Below are 16,566 nucleotides of genomic sequence, written 5' to 3' on the forward strand. Positions count from 1 at the left end.
GTGGTGGTGGGGGAATACTGTTGCTTACCGTTGAAAATTACCTAGGGCTGCCTCTGGGTGTAGATACACCCTATTTTATATTACCAGGGTAGTGGGGAACCTGTGCTTAAATAGTTAAATAGGAATTTGTGGATACTCCACCACAGACATCATAAGAGCTGCAAGACCAAGAACAAGCCATGAGAGTAAAGACAAAGATCCATCCAGAGGAAAAGTGTTCTTGCCATACATCAAGGCATCCACTGAGAGCATAGGGAAGCTGATAAGGAAACACAACCTACAAACTATCTACAGACCCACTAAGAAAATCCAACAAATGCTACATTCGGCAAACGACAAGAGGGATTCTCTCACCTCTGCAGGAGTCTATCGTATACCATGCAGCTGTGGACAAGTCTACATAGGGACCACCAAACGCAGCATTGCCCAAACACGAATCAAGGAACATGAAAGGCACTGCAGACTACTTCAACCAGAGAAGTCAGCCATAGCAGAGCACCTGATGAACCAACCTGGACATAGCATATTATTTGAGAACACAGAAATGCTGGACCACTCTAACAATTACCATGTCAGGCGGGCCCATAGCCAGGATTCTGATGGGGAGGGGGGGGGGGGGCTGAGTTTGATTCGGTGGGGGTGGGGGTGGGGGCTGAGTCTGAGTGAAAGAGGGTCTATCCTAGCAAATCTTTTGTATCATTACCCCAATACCCCCATGCATATGAGATATATTGAGCATGGTGATCACATCATGATATGAATAAACATAACACTTTAAATAATGTACCAGTAAGGCCTTTTCACAGACCATCATGAGAATTTGGGGGGACGGGGACTACATGCCTGATGTCAGGCTATACAGAAGCCATTGAAATCCACAGGCATGTGGACAATTTCAACAGAAAGGAAGAAACCATGAAATGAACAAAATTTGGCTACCAGTATGAAAAAAACTCTAAAATAATAACAGTAAATAAAGAACACAACTCAAATGCAGGAGAACTTCGGACAAGACACTATTAGGGACAGCTAATCATATCTCAACAAAGGATTCCCTCAGGCAGTAATAAGTTACCCCCAAAAAACTGTCAGGCCATCAAATGCTAATCAAGGTGGCCAGTTGAAACATTCACACTTAGCTCCAACCAACAATAGTTCTTTCTCCCACTCTGGACATTCCACAGATATATAAACCCAATTTTCCTAGTTTCAAACAGACCTCACAACCTCTGAGGATGCCTGCCATAGATGCAGGTGAAACGTGAGGTGAGAATGCTTCTAGAACATGGCCATATAGCCTGAAAAACCTACAACAACCCAATTTGTGGCTCTTTAAAAGTTAGTAATTATTCTTGAGGCTAGTAATTAGGTGGCAAGGCAATCAGGTAACAAGGAAAATGTTTACTATTTCAAGAAATTGAGGACAAAAGAGGAGGAAGATTCCTTGATGTGACTACAGTACCTGTGCAGGTACAGCTGTACCAGGAGCTCCAATTTTGTTTGCTTTGCATTGAATGTTTGTTGTAGTCCTAAGTTTCAGGGACTCTGCAGATAGGTGGCTTCTTTTGGCTGCAATCATAGGGCAAGCCACCTGTCAATTATCGTTGGGTTCCCTGGTCCCGCCCCCTTTTTGGGTTTTGGAGGGAATAGGAGCCAATTTGGGTCCAGTCCACACAGAGAAGCCTTTCACACAGGACATAATACCAAGAGCTCCTGTAGAACGCTTCATCTTCTACAGCTTGGCCAGGAGCTATACAGCCTTTCAGCTCCCTTGCTGAGGGAATCCGGTCTCACAGCACTTCAGCCAGCCATCACTGAAACCTGAACTCCTTCTTTTTTCCCTTGGAAGTCTACAAAGCTCTGCTTGGTAAGGGTCACTCGCGGAAGCCAGAAGCAGTTGGTACCGGGTGCAGGGGTTCCACGCCAACAGAGGCAAAGACACACTGCCCAGATTAGAAGCTAAGGATTTCCCCATTAGTTGAAATTCAGTTGTGAAGATAGTGCCTGTTCCCAGTGGACAAGATCGAGAGAGCCAATAGACTATTAAGAAAGCCCTAAAGTGCCTGCTTGTTTTCAATAATAAAGAACTTTGTTGAACCTTTGAGCAATCTAAAGACTCTGTTTTAAGGAAACCCAAAGGCCTTTAATCTGAGGCAGCCCCGGCGTCCCGTTGGGCACATGAAATTTATGTCCTGTCTACATATGTACAGGCCCAGCGTGCGACAGCACAGTACCCCTAACACTGTCTCCATTGTGTGGAGGTATATCAGTAGTTGCAATGAGGGGAGCATCCAATGTTCTCATTTACAAAGGAGAACAAAGGCTGCCTTGCTTCCAGGAAGGAGAAGGAAATAAAGCTTGAGAGGAGCATTCTACAGATCAAGTCAACATATTAACATAATGAGTCAATGTCAAGGGAGAGAAGCATGAGCACACCTGATTGTTTGTCTATTTCTTCCCTCCCTAGCAGGTTTCCAAAAGGATACAGGCAGAAGCTAGCGTTCCGGCCTATACTTACAATGCTTTTAAAGAGATTAACATAGCTTTCTGGGTAATGAGCTGAAGAAAGCTGCTCTTAAACTTCAGGTGACTGGATTTTTTAAATGGCCTGCTTCAAAATGCTTGCTTTTTATGTATCTATCTCAGGAAGCAAATTTTGCAAGCTTGGGCAGTTGTATGGAATTAAAACATGCAAAAAACCCACCAGCAATCTCACCGAAAGTTTAGTGCACTTACCATTCTCTGCCAGGGTCTGTAGAACCTCAAGGATGATTTCAACCTTCTCGTGATGATTTGTTGTTTGCAGCTGATGTACCAAATGTTCTGCAACTCTGGTCTTGGTAAGGTCCTCTTTGGCAGCATCTGTGTAACCAAGGTTGAATATGTATTAATTTGTATGTTGAAAGAGCAACTGCTACAGCCCTTTCCACTGCCCTTGAATACTTTTCCTCTCAATTATTGTTTGAACTTTAGGAACGGAAGAGAGAGGTGAACAACTTCTCTGGCGCTGAAGCCCGAGCTGATGGTGAGTGAATATATGTATATGTACAAACCTGATACAAATTACCAGGACCCAACTATGTGGCATATATTTATATTTCTCAGTACTATAAATATTTGCTAATTTGAGTTTTTGACACCCATTTTTTTAAAAAAAAACTGATATAAAAACATTCTGTCAATTATTGGTCTCTAGTCAACCATAGAATTACTAATTGCATATCAAGAATAGGACTCTATTTTAATATACTGCATAACAAAATACACATTTCCTGTACAATGCATATGCAGTTCTGGATAACAGTTTGAGAACTTCTGCCATGCAACATTTTCAAGTAAAGCATTTTTAGCCAGTCTACCATCATTAAGGGGCCTATTTTTTTCACCATGGTTATCAACCTGCGACTCCTCAGGTGTTTTGGCCTACAACTCCCAGAAATTCCATCCAATTTACCAGCCGTTAGGATTTTTGGGACTTGAAGGCCAAAACTTCTGGGGACCCACAGGTTGAGAACCACAGGTCTAAACCTTCTACCAATGGTTGCGATTTCTGGGAGCTCAAGTCCAAAACATCTGTAGGGCCAGAGTTTGCCCATGCTTGGTCTAAATCAGAGTTCCTGAAACTGTGCTCTTCCAGATATTTTGGACTTCAGCTCCCACAATTCTAACAGCTGGTTGGGATTTCTGGGAGGTGAAGTCCAAAACACCTGGAAGAGCACAGTTTGAGAAACACTGATCTAAATCGTCTATCAGTGGCCTTGACAGAAAGGGAGAAGAGCTTTTAACATAGCCTTTCATCACAGATATGAGAAGACAAATGGGGATCTTGAGTATGAAATTTGGCAGATACAATGCTCTCTTCTTAGGTCTATGCCAGTGCTTCTCAACCTGTGGGTCCTCAGATGTTTTGGACTTCAACTCCCAGAAATCCTAACAGCTGGTAAACTGGCTGGGATATCTGGGAGTTGTAGGCCAAAACACCTGGGGACCCACAGGTTGAGAAGCACTGGTCTATGCCATAATCAGTAATTCTCTGTCTTAGTCCTTGTAAGAAAGGATTGACTACTGTTCTACTGCTACGTGTTGTAAGGGAACTGTTTTATTAGAAGACATTGAGCTTCTTGAAATGAGGTTGCATTTCTCCTCTATTTTCAAATACAGAATATATCAGGATTGCTACTTGAATTTTAATAGTGATGGTGAGATATCATCTGCACCATACTTGAGGCAGCAGAGAAAGATAATCCTGCCATACTCACACCTCATCTCCGAAAAGCAGAGAGGATGTACCGGCCCATATAAGGCTTGTTTCAATAGGGTGAATGGTAAAGGATGGCTAAAACATGAGTTTTGATTATCAGGAAGGTCAGACCAAGTGCCATTAAGGTGATAGGATGAGGTGCAATATAGCTGGAATGAGGCACCCAAATCTCACCCTGGCATGTGTGTACTTCGATCTTGAACAACATTTTGGCCAAATGTTCAATAGAGTTGGTAGAGTCAGACCTCTCCTTCTCGAATGTGTGTGTATGCCAGGAATTTTTGTCTTCTAAGAACAAGCAACAGATAGGATATACAAGAAGAACACTTATGGATCCTGCTTCAGCTCAACCATGTCCCCTTTGAGACAGTAATTGTCATGCTGTCATTAACAATAGGGTCAGCCTTATAAAGAGAGAACTGTTTTTTTGAATTACATAAAATGTGAAGAATAAAAGTACCATGTTTTGGAATCAAAGCAAGGTTGATTGGGTCCACATTCCAGTTTTAGCCGTATATATTTTGATAATACTGTGAGTTTACTAAAGGGTTGTTATTTAGCTGGTGATTTTAGGCTAGCGAATGCACTGATAATAAGAAAGGATTTGTGGTTAAAACAACTGGAACAAACCAAATTGCCCACTCATATACTGGTAAATCATGCTTTTCAATAAAAGCAAATGTTGTTGAGGCACCTGTGTGAAAGTTTATGTTCTTGTAGAGAAGGTAATTTTATTTTATTTTATTGTTCTCTGTTTGTATTGTATTTTATAATTGTATTGAGTATTATTTTTTTAACTTCTGTCAGCTGTTGTGTTGAGAAATCACTAGAAGGGCAGGATATTGAATTTTTGTATAAAGTAAAGCAAATATAGCAATAGGAAACAAACACTGTATAGAGTGTGATAACATATGGATATAGCTCTCTGTCAGTTACTGGAAAATTTCTTTTGTTCCACAGATGATTTTTGTTTACTCTGATCCTATATTGCTCAGTGTTGATGAGTGGGTGGTTTGATGCTTAAAGCTACATCTTTGTCAGGTTAAACAAATACTGACATCAAACAACTTGCAACTGAAGATAGTGGAATATTCACCGAGATCTGCAAGATTGGATAAGGCCAGCAGGTTGACACGGACAAGAGGTTCATTATCTGGATATTCTGACATTATCCTAACCAGGGAGTTGATCACTTCTGCTCTCACCAGCTGCTCCTGGAGATCATCTGAAACAAAAAATAGACAATTTGAACTTAGGGAAGACTTTTTAGCATGCATCTACACTATATAATTAATTCAGTCTAATTGACATGACTGAATTATTATGAGAATTGTCATTTCATAAGAGTGCTAGTTCCTCAGCAAACTACAGATCCCGGGATTCCAGAGTATATTCACCTCATTAACAAGAAATGGTAATGCTCAAAATTGCATGATGTCATTGCATACTCCAAACAATTTTGCAAGTGGTTGTTAGGTTATTGTTTTGTGTACACTGAAGACCCCATTTTTAGGTGACAGAAAGTGCTTTTTTATGATGTTGATGCAGTGTGATAAGTCAAAAGCACTGCTGCAGTGAGTTTGGGAGAATACATATTGTTTTGGGCATATTGTGGGTATCATTTTCCAATGCTTCAACCCCCCATCCCCAACCTGCTCTCCAGTCCACTTCTTCAAATAACCAGATAAGACCTCCAGGTGCATATGCATAACTTCCCACTTTCACATTGTCAATTTTCTTCAAAAAATGTGTCCAATTCCAGGTAACTGTGCAATTTTGCAGATGATGCCTGGCACTTATGGCAACCATAATAGTAACAACTAATTCGCATATGTAGGACTTGGAACTATAACACAACAAATTGCTGTTAAAACTAGCTTCCCAAGTACTGCTGGCTCCCGATAGCTGGAAAACAGTCAAGAATAAATATATAAATAGAGGAGTGGTACAAGGAAGTATGGAAATTGGCAATAAATGATAAGCTGACATGTATATTAAAAGTTGTGCTGCTGCACGCTGGGCCTGAAATAATGTCTGTTTACAGGACGTGATCTCTGTATGCCCAACGGGATGCCGGGGTTGCTAAGCTGAAGGGCCCTTTAGATTTCCCAACACAAAGTTCTATTGAGACTCAAGATAAGTTCAAGAAAGTTCTTTATTTGGGCTTAAATCTTCAAACAAATGAATTAAATGCTTTAAAAACTTGGAAAACTGGTAGCTTCCTCAATCTGCTATCAAGGGCCTGGCAACTGGTGGTAAATTGTTCCTTTCTTCCTTAGGGAAATCCTTTGACCCCCCCCCCCCCCCCCCGGGCAGTCTCTCTTTACCTTGCTGGCGTGAGGCCCCTCCCGGTTCCAAGCTACTTTATGGATAGCCCGAGTGGTCCCTTACCAGGCAAGGTTCCTGTAGATCTGCCAAGCTGAAAGGTGTCCTTTAGTTTCTCCATGAAGGCTGTAGGAACTATTTCTTTACTCCCCAGCAGAGCTGTGGATCTATTTATTTAACCCCCAGCAAAAGCTGTGAGAAGTGAAGCCTTTGTGCAGGTGGGAGAGAGAGAGATGCACACATCCTGCTGTTAGGCTCCATAACAGTGAGACTGAACAAAGGTCCTCCTTTGCCTCCAAAACCCTGGGAAAAGGGGTGGGTCTAAAGATTCTAATGATGATTGCCAAGTTGTTGGCCCTATTATTGTAACCTGAGGGAATCTACCTTATTGCAAAATGCATGGCTTAAATAGATTCATGCAAACTAGCAATGCAAGAAAAGGAATTCAAATCTCCTGGCACTGCCATTCCAGCACAAAAGTTTAAAGAGGTATATGGAAACAAAGTGATTTTGATGATGTATGGAGAAAATTTATTGAAAAAGGATTGAAAAAGAAAGAAGGAAAGTTACCTCCACAAGAAGAACTGAAAATTTGGACAGATGATATGTAAAACCTGTGGCTTGGGAGGGGAGGAGCACAGTGGTGAGAGATAGATAATATGTACAAGCAAAATAAAATAAAATAACAGTAGTTGCTAAAAGTTAAAGTATGATAGGCTGTATTGAATAATATGAATCTGCTGTAGAATAAACCATGAATAACAAATGTATTGAACTATGATAAAATAATAAAAATATTTTAAAAAGAGGAAGGAATGCTCACTGAACTGAGATCTGAAATCTGCATGAAAGTCCTCATGGATTCATTGACCACAGTAACATCGTAATTGTGTTTGGGTGAATGCTACTATTGTAAGATCAAGCCTAAATTTCACAATCAGCCATCATAAACTAAGCAGCAACAAGTAAAATGGAACAGATAAAACAAGTTCAAACAGATTGAAGTATTAATACTTAATTATTTTTACAAAGAAAATAACTGCTCTAGCAAATGTTCGTCTTTCCCATTGACACAAGGTCTCAACTACTTACTGTTATCATAGCAAATACGGCCAATGGCCCTGCCCACATGAAGCAACATCTCTTGATCTCTGCTGTCCAGGAGTGGGATCAAGACTGGTACCAAACCAGCATCTATACAGGGGATCTTCATTTCCTCTACATGGAGAGAAGAGAGATCATCTGTTCACCTGTTCACCTCCTTTTGATATGCAGTGTCATAACTCACACTTCAGACTCAAATGATTCAGATAGAGATGAGGAGGCAGGTTGCCAGGAATCTGCTTTTCCTGATAATGATCTTTCTGAGGCTGAGAAGCGGGTGGTGGTGAGACAGAGGATGGTCCTACTCCTCAGCAGGAGTATGATTTATGACTCTGTTTTACTTCTGACTGGTTTTATTTATCTCTACTACTGACTCACTTAATAACTTTTGTACCGGCTGACACTCACTTTATTGCATCTCCTTTCACCCTGTTGGATACCCTGTGACCGATTTAACTCCTCAACGACTTTTACACTCCATCCACTTGGTTCCTGGGTCACTTGCTGAATGGAACATAGGACATGCAGGCCAGCATTGTAATGTGCAAAAAATGAGCTATTAATTTTGAGTACAGAGAAAATGGAGCCATTTAAACTAGGGCAGGTGTTCTAAATTTAGACTCATTCAGATGGCAATGTTTGGATATGCTGAAAGGAAAACTGCTAGCACTTCAGTTTATAATATTTTAAGATGAAAAGCAGGTCAGGTTTTTTGTACACTATTAGGGTTTTGAAACTCATGTTCCGTTCATTAATGTATGTTAAAAGAATGATTAATGTCCCACAAAATCCAATATGTAATTAATCTGGGGAAACTGGATTAACTATCCAGCCTTTTCATGGACGTTTTTAAATTAATCTCTCTGGATGAGTACTAATCCGGCTAGTCCCCTTTGTATACCCATTGACAGTACCAAACAGCCACTTTTGGGGTTGCAAGAGGGGAGAAGGCTTTAAATTATGGAATTGTCAGTAACTCTTAACATGCTTAAAGGCTAAAGGTTCCCCTCGGATTTTGTTTGCCTCACATCCAAAATGAGCTCTCTGGGTTGCTCCCAATCCCAAGAACTGGGATGAGGGAAAGGGAAGTGTTTGAACACTGCAAATGGACTTTCTTGGCCTTGGAGCTCTTTTCAGTTTTTAAAGAACTATATCACATGATAGATGACACTTTGCAGACTTTACTGACATACAAGCAGGTCTGGAAACAGCAATTAGCTTCAAAGTTTAAATGCTAGCAAACTGATCTAGCTGACAGTCACTCTATAGCAGGCATGGGTAAATTTTGGTTCTTCAGGGATTTTGGACTTAAACTCCCACAATTCCTAACAACTGGTAGGCTGTTAGATATTGCAGGAGTTGAAATCCAAAACATCTGGAGTGTCAAAGTTTACATATGCCTCCTCTATAATACACCCTCCAAGATTTTACATGGGACACATGTGGCTGAGCCCCATCAGCCTTTAGTCAAAAGCATAGAGCCAGGCAACAAGAGGTAAATGTTATTAATGAAGAACACACAAAACTATTGTTTTACACAGAGAAATCCCATGCCTCTTATTTTCCTTTCTCCCTGCTGAATTTGCTGAGTGCAAACTACTTTGAGATTTTGAATTCAATTTGCAGCCAATGAAGAAAGCTGAAGACAAATGGGGAAAGTGGAAAGAGGAGAGAAAGTGGTAATTCAGAAAGTGGGGTACCAGAGGACTTATCTAAAGACCTCATCACATTGTTGAGGGGCAGTAGGATGATTTACCAGCCTCTGTGGTGAACCTGAGGGGCAGGGGGGCAATCCCTGTGCCTCGCATCTCCCGCTTTGCACTTTCCACAGGAGGAAATGTCACCACCAGACTTCCTTACATTGTTTTTGATGCAACATGGGAAGCCTCCCATGTTGCCGGCACCACAATGCTTGTACCTCTCTTTTGGCACAGTACAAGTTTTGTAGGATGGGCAATTTTGCCCATCTGGTGAAGTCCTTAAGCTGTTCTTGCCAAACCAGGACACTTGGAGGGAATGTTGTAGATGTTAAGGAATCCCAACCAACCCTGTAAGTTTCTTAAATGCCATGCTACCTACCATTTTTAGCTATCTCTGCCAGCACCTGGGCTGTCTTTACTGCACAAAGTGGGTCACTTTGGAGAAGCCTTGCTAATGTTCGTAAAACATCACTTTCAATTAGGAGACTGCAGGTTCTGTGCTCTGCAATGATGAAGAAGACATTCAGGTTAGAAGTCAGTAGAAAGGAGATTCTCAAAAATATGAAAGAATTACCAAGTCACAGTCCAGAAGGTGGCTTGTCAGTTGGTGAATCTATCACTGGCTCTCTGCTCCCCCTAGCTAACTGCCCAAAGGAGACATATACTAGTGGATTTTTTCCCCTAGTACTAGTCACTTACATTGTCATCTAGGTCTCTTCAATGTAGACACTAGCTCCTCCATTCTGATCGTAAAGTATTTTTAAAATATCATTCAGAATAGGATTCCTTCCTTCGTTTTTTCCTCAACAAGGTTGGGTGTGCAGCTGGCCATTGTGATATATTGCTTACATGTAACTCTCTACAAGACCCATGGAAACTCTTAAAATACTCTTCCAACATTTGACAGAGGATTTTTGAACAACAACCTCTACTGGGACTCACTGAGTACTGATTCCCCATGGATTATCCAAGAGGTAGAGGAAAATAAGATATCAAGTAAGTTTTCAATTACTCAACTACTCTCAAGAAAAGTGACATTGAAGAACTGGATATAGGCATGTCCCAGTGGAATATGCCCCAGTAACAAATACTGTATAGTTGCCAGAACATTTCCTGTCCAACTTTTCCTTTTTTTTGGAATGCTGAAAGATACTAAACAAGCCTTCCAGTCCTATAATGGTCTCTTCTTAAGTAGAGTGTATAACACAATTGAAATATTGGAACTAATCATGTTCTTTCAAGATGAGATTTTATTTCTGCCCCCTGATTACTGCATTATTTTGGCTTTGTAAGTATTTCTTACAAAGGAGCCCCCGGTTGCGCAGTGGGTTAAAGCACTGAGCTGCTGAGCTTGTTGATCAAAAGGTCGCAGGTTCGATTCCGGGGAGTGGCGTGAGCTTCCGCTGTCAGCCCTAGCTTCTGCCAACCTAGCAGTTCGAAAACATGCAAATGTGAATAGATCAATAGGTACTGCTCTGGCGGGAAGGTAACGGCGCTCCATACAGTCATGCCGGCCACATGACCTTGGAGGTATCTACGGACAACGCTGGCTCTCCGGCTTAGAAATGAAGATGAGCACCACACACCAGAGTCAGACATGACTGGACTTAATGTCAGGGGACTACCTTTACCTTTACCTTTTTAAAGTATTTCTGATCCTATGACCGTTTTAAATGTTTCCCCTATACCATAACTTGTCAAGAAACCCTATGTAAACAAGACAGAGAAAACACAGGACCAGCTTTCACCCAGTCCACTGACAACTTTCTGAACTCATCTGGGGGAGTTTGATATATCCTCATGCAGTAAATAAATGTTTCCGAGGGAGATGTACATGCCTCATAGCTCTAAAGCCATCGTTTTATTATTTGTTAACGGGCATTGTCATGCAATTTAAAGTGAAAAAACCCTGTTTACTTCTGTACTTAGTGTTCTGCATTTATCCATTTTTTTCTGCAAGGTTCGTTAATGGCTTTTGAGGACAATATGATAAAATATTTAAAATTGCTGACTATGACTGGAGATACCACAGGTTCAAATCTTCCACTTAGCTAAAGCTCACTGAATTTTCATAGACAAATTTATTCTCCTACACTTTCAGCAGAACTGATATCATGTTATAAAGTTACAAAATGAGAGGAAATTTTGAAACTTTCAGTTTCTTAGAAATAAAATGGCATATGAATATAGCAGATATATCACTTAGTACTATTCTTTCGGTTAGGATCAATGTCTTTTTCTCAAGAAACACATATGAAGTAAAAATAGTTAATGAGAAAAGAACCCCTGAATTTTACCGGGTATGCCCTCAGAACAAATGAGTGAATTCCTACATGCTCATGTCCTTATGTGGGATCTTGTAAATTTGGTGAAAAAGTGTCAAGAAAATGAGAGTCAAAAACCCATTGACATAAAACTCATCTAAAAGGGAATTTTACTGAACATGTAACAATCAAGATATGTACTACAACTGCATTGAGGAACAGCAAATATTATGGTGGAAAGGTAATGAAAAGTAAATGTATTATAGCAAACATCTAAAACTAAAAGTTTGGAATTAAAAGCAGCTTGAAGCTGTAGGGGCTGCTAATAGTAGAGAAATGTGATAGAAAGAGGATCAAAAGGAAGGGCAATATAATGCTTTCCCTAACACACATACATAAATCCCATAAAAGAGAGGATAATTTTGCAGAACTGCAATGTGTAAGGAAAATACTTCCCAAAATGATAGATGTAAGAGACTGAAGATTATAGTCTCACTGGGTTTGTAATCAGCTAGGGAGCTCTTATGTCTGGAACAGTTCAAGGAAAGGACAAGCTAACCAAGATCCTTTGAATACTTGAGAAAGAGAAATAAATCAAGGAGATTATCTGGCCAAACTCCAAGATTCTGGGGATCCAGAAGGGTACATTCAGCAAGTTTAGAGAGTAATTTTCAACAAGGGGGATCCAGGAAGAGCAGATCACTTAGGTTCTTATTTCAGTACACCTCACTCCAGAATTGATTGTTGTGTACTGGAATTTACTTTAAAGCATGTCTGGGTTAAGCATGATATCAGAATTTCTCTAAAGCAAAAAAGGCTTACAGGGCCCTTCCAGACAGGCCCTACATTCCAGAATCTGATCCCAGGTTTTCTGTTTGTCCCAGATTGTCTGGCAATGGGGACTCATATAATCCAAAAGTGGTAATGACTCAGAAAAGTACCCATACAAAAAAGGCATTTAAGAAGTTTAAGGATCTCTTCACATGGGACATTTTTGCCCTGTTTTGCCACTTTGTTTTGTTGTAAGGACAGAGCCTACTGTGCACTATCACATGACACACGCAAGCCCTGCCCAGATTCCTCCCAAAGTGGGATGGAAGCGCCTTTCAGGAAAGTGTAGTTTGGGTAGTTCTGGGGAGGAACTTGTAGTTTGGGTAGTTCTGACAGTGCTACTCTCACTTTCCCCCATATGATAGGGGAAAGGGTGGTAGGGCACAACAGTGCGTTGCTGTCCTTTCTCCCATCTGATGGGTGCCAACACTGCATCTTTGTGTCTTGTGCCGTCACACCCAGACGCTATAACGTTAAAAATAAGATGTGCTTCTCTCTTTATCTGGGCGAACTGCTGGGGTTCTTTCTTTGAAGCAATAACTCAATACTTCCAGCAACTGATGCCAGTCAAGATATGAACATCAACAATTTTTTTTCCAAAGTCCTTGGTAGACTTGGCACAGCTTGATAAAGTTACAACACAAACAGTCAATTTGGGAAACCATAGAGATGTTCTTTCTTTCCCTTTACTGAGGTAACTTTTCTCCAAATGGTAGAAAAAATCCTGGGATATTTCACCCTAACCCTGAGCTGCTATGGTTAGAAAGAACAGGTCTTCCCCTATCTAAGCTCAAGGTTAGCTTTGAAGATGAAGTAATGCTCAATAGTATTCAATAACTATTTCTCTCAATTTCTCAATAACTCAATTTCTATCTATAACTCAATTTCTTAATTCCTATTCTATCTATCTATCTCAGTATCTCAATTGTACTCACAATGACTTTTCAGAGCTTTGCCTGTCTGACCAACAGCACATCTGAGGCTTTTTTCTCTACTGAAGGAGGCAGGGGAGGTTCCAAAATGGAAATCTCAACCTCAGGAAAAAAGGCGGACTCCAAACCCAAAGAGATACTTTCTAAACCAATAACTGCAGAGAGCCTGCAGCCTGGCTTTCCCGACTCCGATACTATTTAACTTCCAGGGTGCTGCTGGGTCTATAGCAACCCTGGGGAAATGCAAAGGAATGCAATCTCATGCAGCTAAAAGGCAACGTAAACCATGCTCCTGGAAGATGGAACATGTCTAATGAGCAATTTCTTATCAATGTAAATTGCTTCAAGTGGTGTTTATGAGCATATATGTTTATGAATAAAATGTGGAATTTCACCCTTTTCTCTCATTCCTTCGACTTAAACACAAATTTTATTCTAAAACTAGTATTTTGCTTTTTTCTTCTGTGAATGAATGACACTGCTTTAGAATGTGGCAAACCATTGGTCCATCTGAAGCAATATTGCAAACTTTCATCTGTCAGTGGTTTCTGAGAGGTTGTACCCATTATAGGGATGCTAGGAATTGAACTTTAGGAGCATTTTCTTTCAAAGCAAATAGTTTACCACTGAACCACTTTCTCATTCACATTCTCTCTCTTTCTCAAATGCCACAGTAGCTGGTTTCATGCCTGATGTATATGCATCAGGAGGAAAGCCATAAGCAAGCTTCTCTCTGTACAATTGCTTGTGTTCTGGGCTCTTTTCACCCAACTTTACATGAGAAAAAAAGAAGATTCTGTCTCAATATTTGGAAGAACTTCCTGATAGTAAAAGCTATTCCATAGTGGAATAGATTGTCTTAGAAAGTGGTGGAGTTTCCTTTCAACAAGGTTTAGTTCTGTATGCTTGCATGGTAATAAAGCAGACTAGATCATTCTTGCAATCTCTTCTAAATTTATGATATGGAATGTGAACTCTGAAGAAGACAGGTTCTTTATTAGACATCTATGATCTATCTATGAGACAAGCATCCTGAGCTCTGAAGATCACCTGGGAAGGAATCCCACTGGAGCATTGCAGCACACCCAAATACCTGGGAGTAACTTTGGACCATGCTCTTACCTACAAAAAGCACTGCCTGAACATGAAGCAAAAAGTGGGTGCTAGAAACAATATCATACGAAAGCTGACTGCACAACCTGGGGATCACAACCGGGTACAGTGAAGACATCTGCCCTTGCGCTGTGCTACTCTGCTGCTGCGTATGCATGCCCAGCGTGGAACACAACTCACCACACTAAAACAGTGGATGTGGCTCTTAATGAGACATGCCGCATTATCACGGGGCGTCTGCGCCCTACAGCACTGGAGAAATTACACTGCTTAGCCGGTATTGCACCACCTGACATCCACCGGGAAGTAGCAGGCAATAGTGAAAGGACCAAGGCAGAGACATCTCCAGCTCATCCCCTGTTTGGGTATCAGCCAGCACGTCAAGGACTTAAATCTAGAAATAGTTTTCTAAGATCTACAGAGACACTTGCTGGAACACCTCAGCAAGCGAGAGTCCAAAAATGGCAGGCTCAGACCGAGAACCTCAACCAATGGCTGATACCAAATGAGAGACTCCCCCCTGGGCACACAGAGGACTGGGCGACTTGGAAGGCGCTGAACAGACTGCGCTCTAGCAGCCAACCTTCAGAAATGGGGCTACAAAGTGGAATCCTCGACATGCGAGTGTGGAGAGGAGCAAACCACTGACCACCTGCTGCAATGCAACCTGAGCCCTGCCACATGCACAATGGAGTACCTTCTTGCAGCAACACCAGAAACACTCCAAGTGGCTAGATACTGGTCAAAGGACATTTAATCAACTATCAAACTCACAAATTTTGTATTTTGTCTGTTTGTTTGCTTTGTTCTGTTAGTAATGTAATATGTATAATCGACTGGTTGCCTTGACACGACAAATAAATAAATAAATCTATGATCTTCTGGAGAGGGCCTTCTCTTGGTCCCACCACCCATTTAAGCACACTTGGTGGGAACATGGGAGAGGTTTTTTTTTAACCACACTGTTATTATTTAATTGTTTTCATAACTTTTATATTGCTCTTTTTAAACTGTTTAGTGTGAGTAGATGTTAGCTGTCATAAGTCCCTATGGGGAGAAAGGCGGGATATAAATAATAATGATAATGATAATAATAATTTATTATTCTTGGGAAGTCCTAGGTGCATACATAGGTTCAGACTCACTGTAGATCGTGCAGTGAGTATATACTAAAATTACATTCTAGAAAATTAAAATTATGTTAGGCATTCATTTCTCCAAACTTTGCTTATTTTATCCTCAGATGCCCCTTGACAAACTATGTAATTGTCCTGTGAAGCATCATCCATCATTTCAAATGAGACTCAAACATGATAACAAATGGAGCAGCAAGTGATACATGACACATGACCCCATCTGTGTGTATTTATGTGCACACAGATTGTTGTATCTGCTCTCCCTCCCATTTTTGTTAGTAGGGAGAGATCTCTAACAAGTGATTTAGAAGACTTCTCTAACTACTTAAAAGTAAATCAAAGAGAGGAGAAGTGGAGGGGGCTTCTCAGGGAAGGTATCAGAAAAAATAGAAAGGTAAGCTACTAAAAAGAAAGATGACTACATTTTTGGTAAATAGAACAGCTGGTGTGTGTGTGCATATTCACTCCTAAAAGTCTGAGTTAAAAGTATGTCCTATAGGACTGAGTTTCTGCTGCCTTGTCAAGTTTAATTGGCATTCATTTATTGAAGTCCCATGGCATGGTAATCTGGATATGGAGGCATTGCCTTTGAAATTCTGGAAAGAATCTGCATTTTATTTATTTATTTATTTATTTATTTATTGCATTTATTAACCGCCGCTCTCAGCCCTAGGGCGACTCGTGGCGGTGTACAGTACATAAAAGACACTTTACAGAGAAATCAGGACAGCAAACTAACATCACTAATACACAACATCTAAATTACACTAAAATAATCCGCTCCGTCATATCGTGGAATCATAATCAATCTCGTAGTCGTAATTCATTCCGGTTGTCATTTCCAGTAACATAGCACTCAGTTGAATGCCTGCTCGAAGAGCCACGTCTTCAGGCCCTTAC

The 16,566-nt window shown here is 40.7% G+C and overlaps 1 protein-coding gene across 1 annotated transcript in view; it reads right to left on the reverse strand.

Moving 5' to 3' along the window:
- The window catches only part of LOC132771255 (rap1 GTPase-GDP dissociation stimulator 1-like), a 69,783-nt gene that overhangs the window by 38,808 nt on the left and 14,409 nt on the right, over positions 1-16,566 (reverse strand). Inside the window, exons 3-6 of the mRNA XM_060769013.2 lie at positions 9,770-9,892; positions 7,679-7,804; positions 5,358-5,486; positions 2,737-2,862 (exon numbers count right to left, since the gene is read on the reverse strand). Coding sequence (XP_060624996.2) covers positions 2,737-2,862; positions 5,358-5,486; positions 7,679-7,804; positions 9,770-9,892 — 504 coding nt within the window. The remainder of the gene's footprint in view (positions 1-2,736; positions 2,863-5,357; positions 5,487-7,678; positions 7,805-9,769; positions 9,893-16,566) is intronic.

Source organism: Anolis sagrei, chromosome 3 (assembly GCF_037176765.1).
Source record: "Anolis sagrei isolate rAnoSag1 chromosome 3, rAnoSag1.mat, whole genome shotgun sequence".
Classification (NCBI taxonomy): Eukaryota; Metazoa; Chordata; class Lepidosauria; order Squamata; family Dactyloidae; genus Anolis; species Anolis sagrei.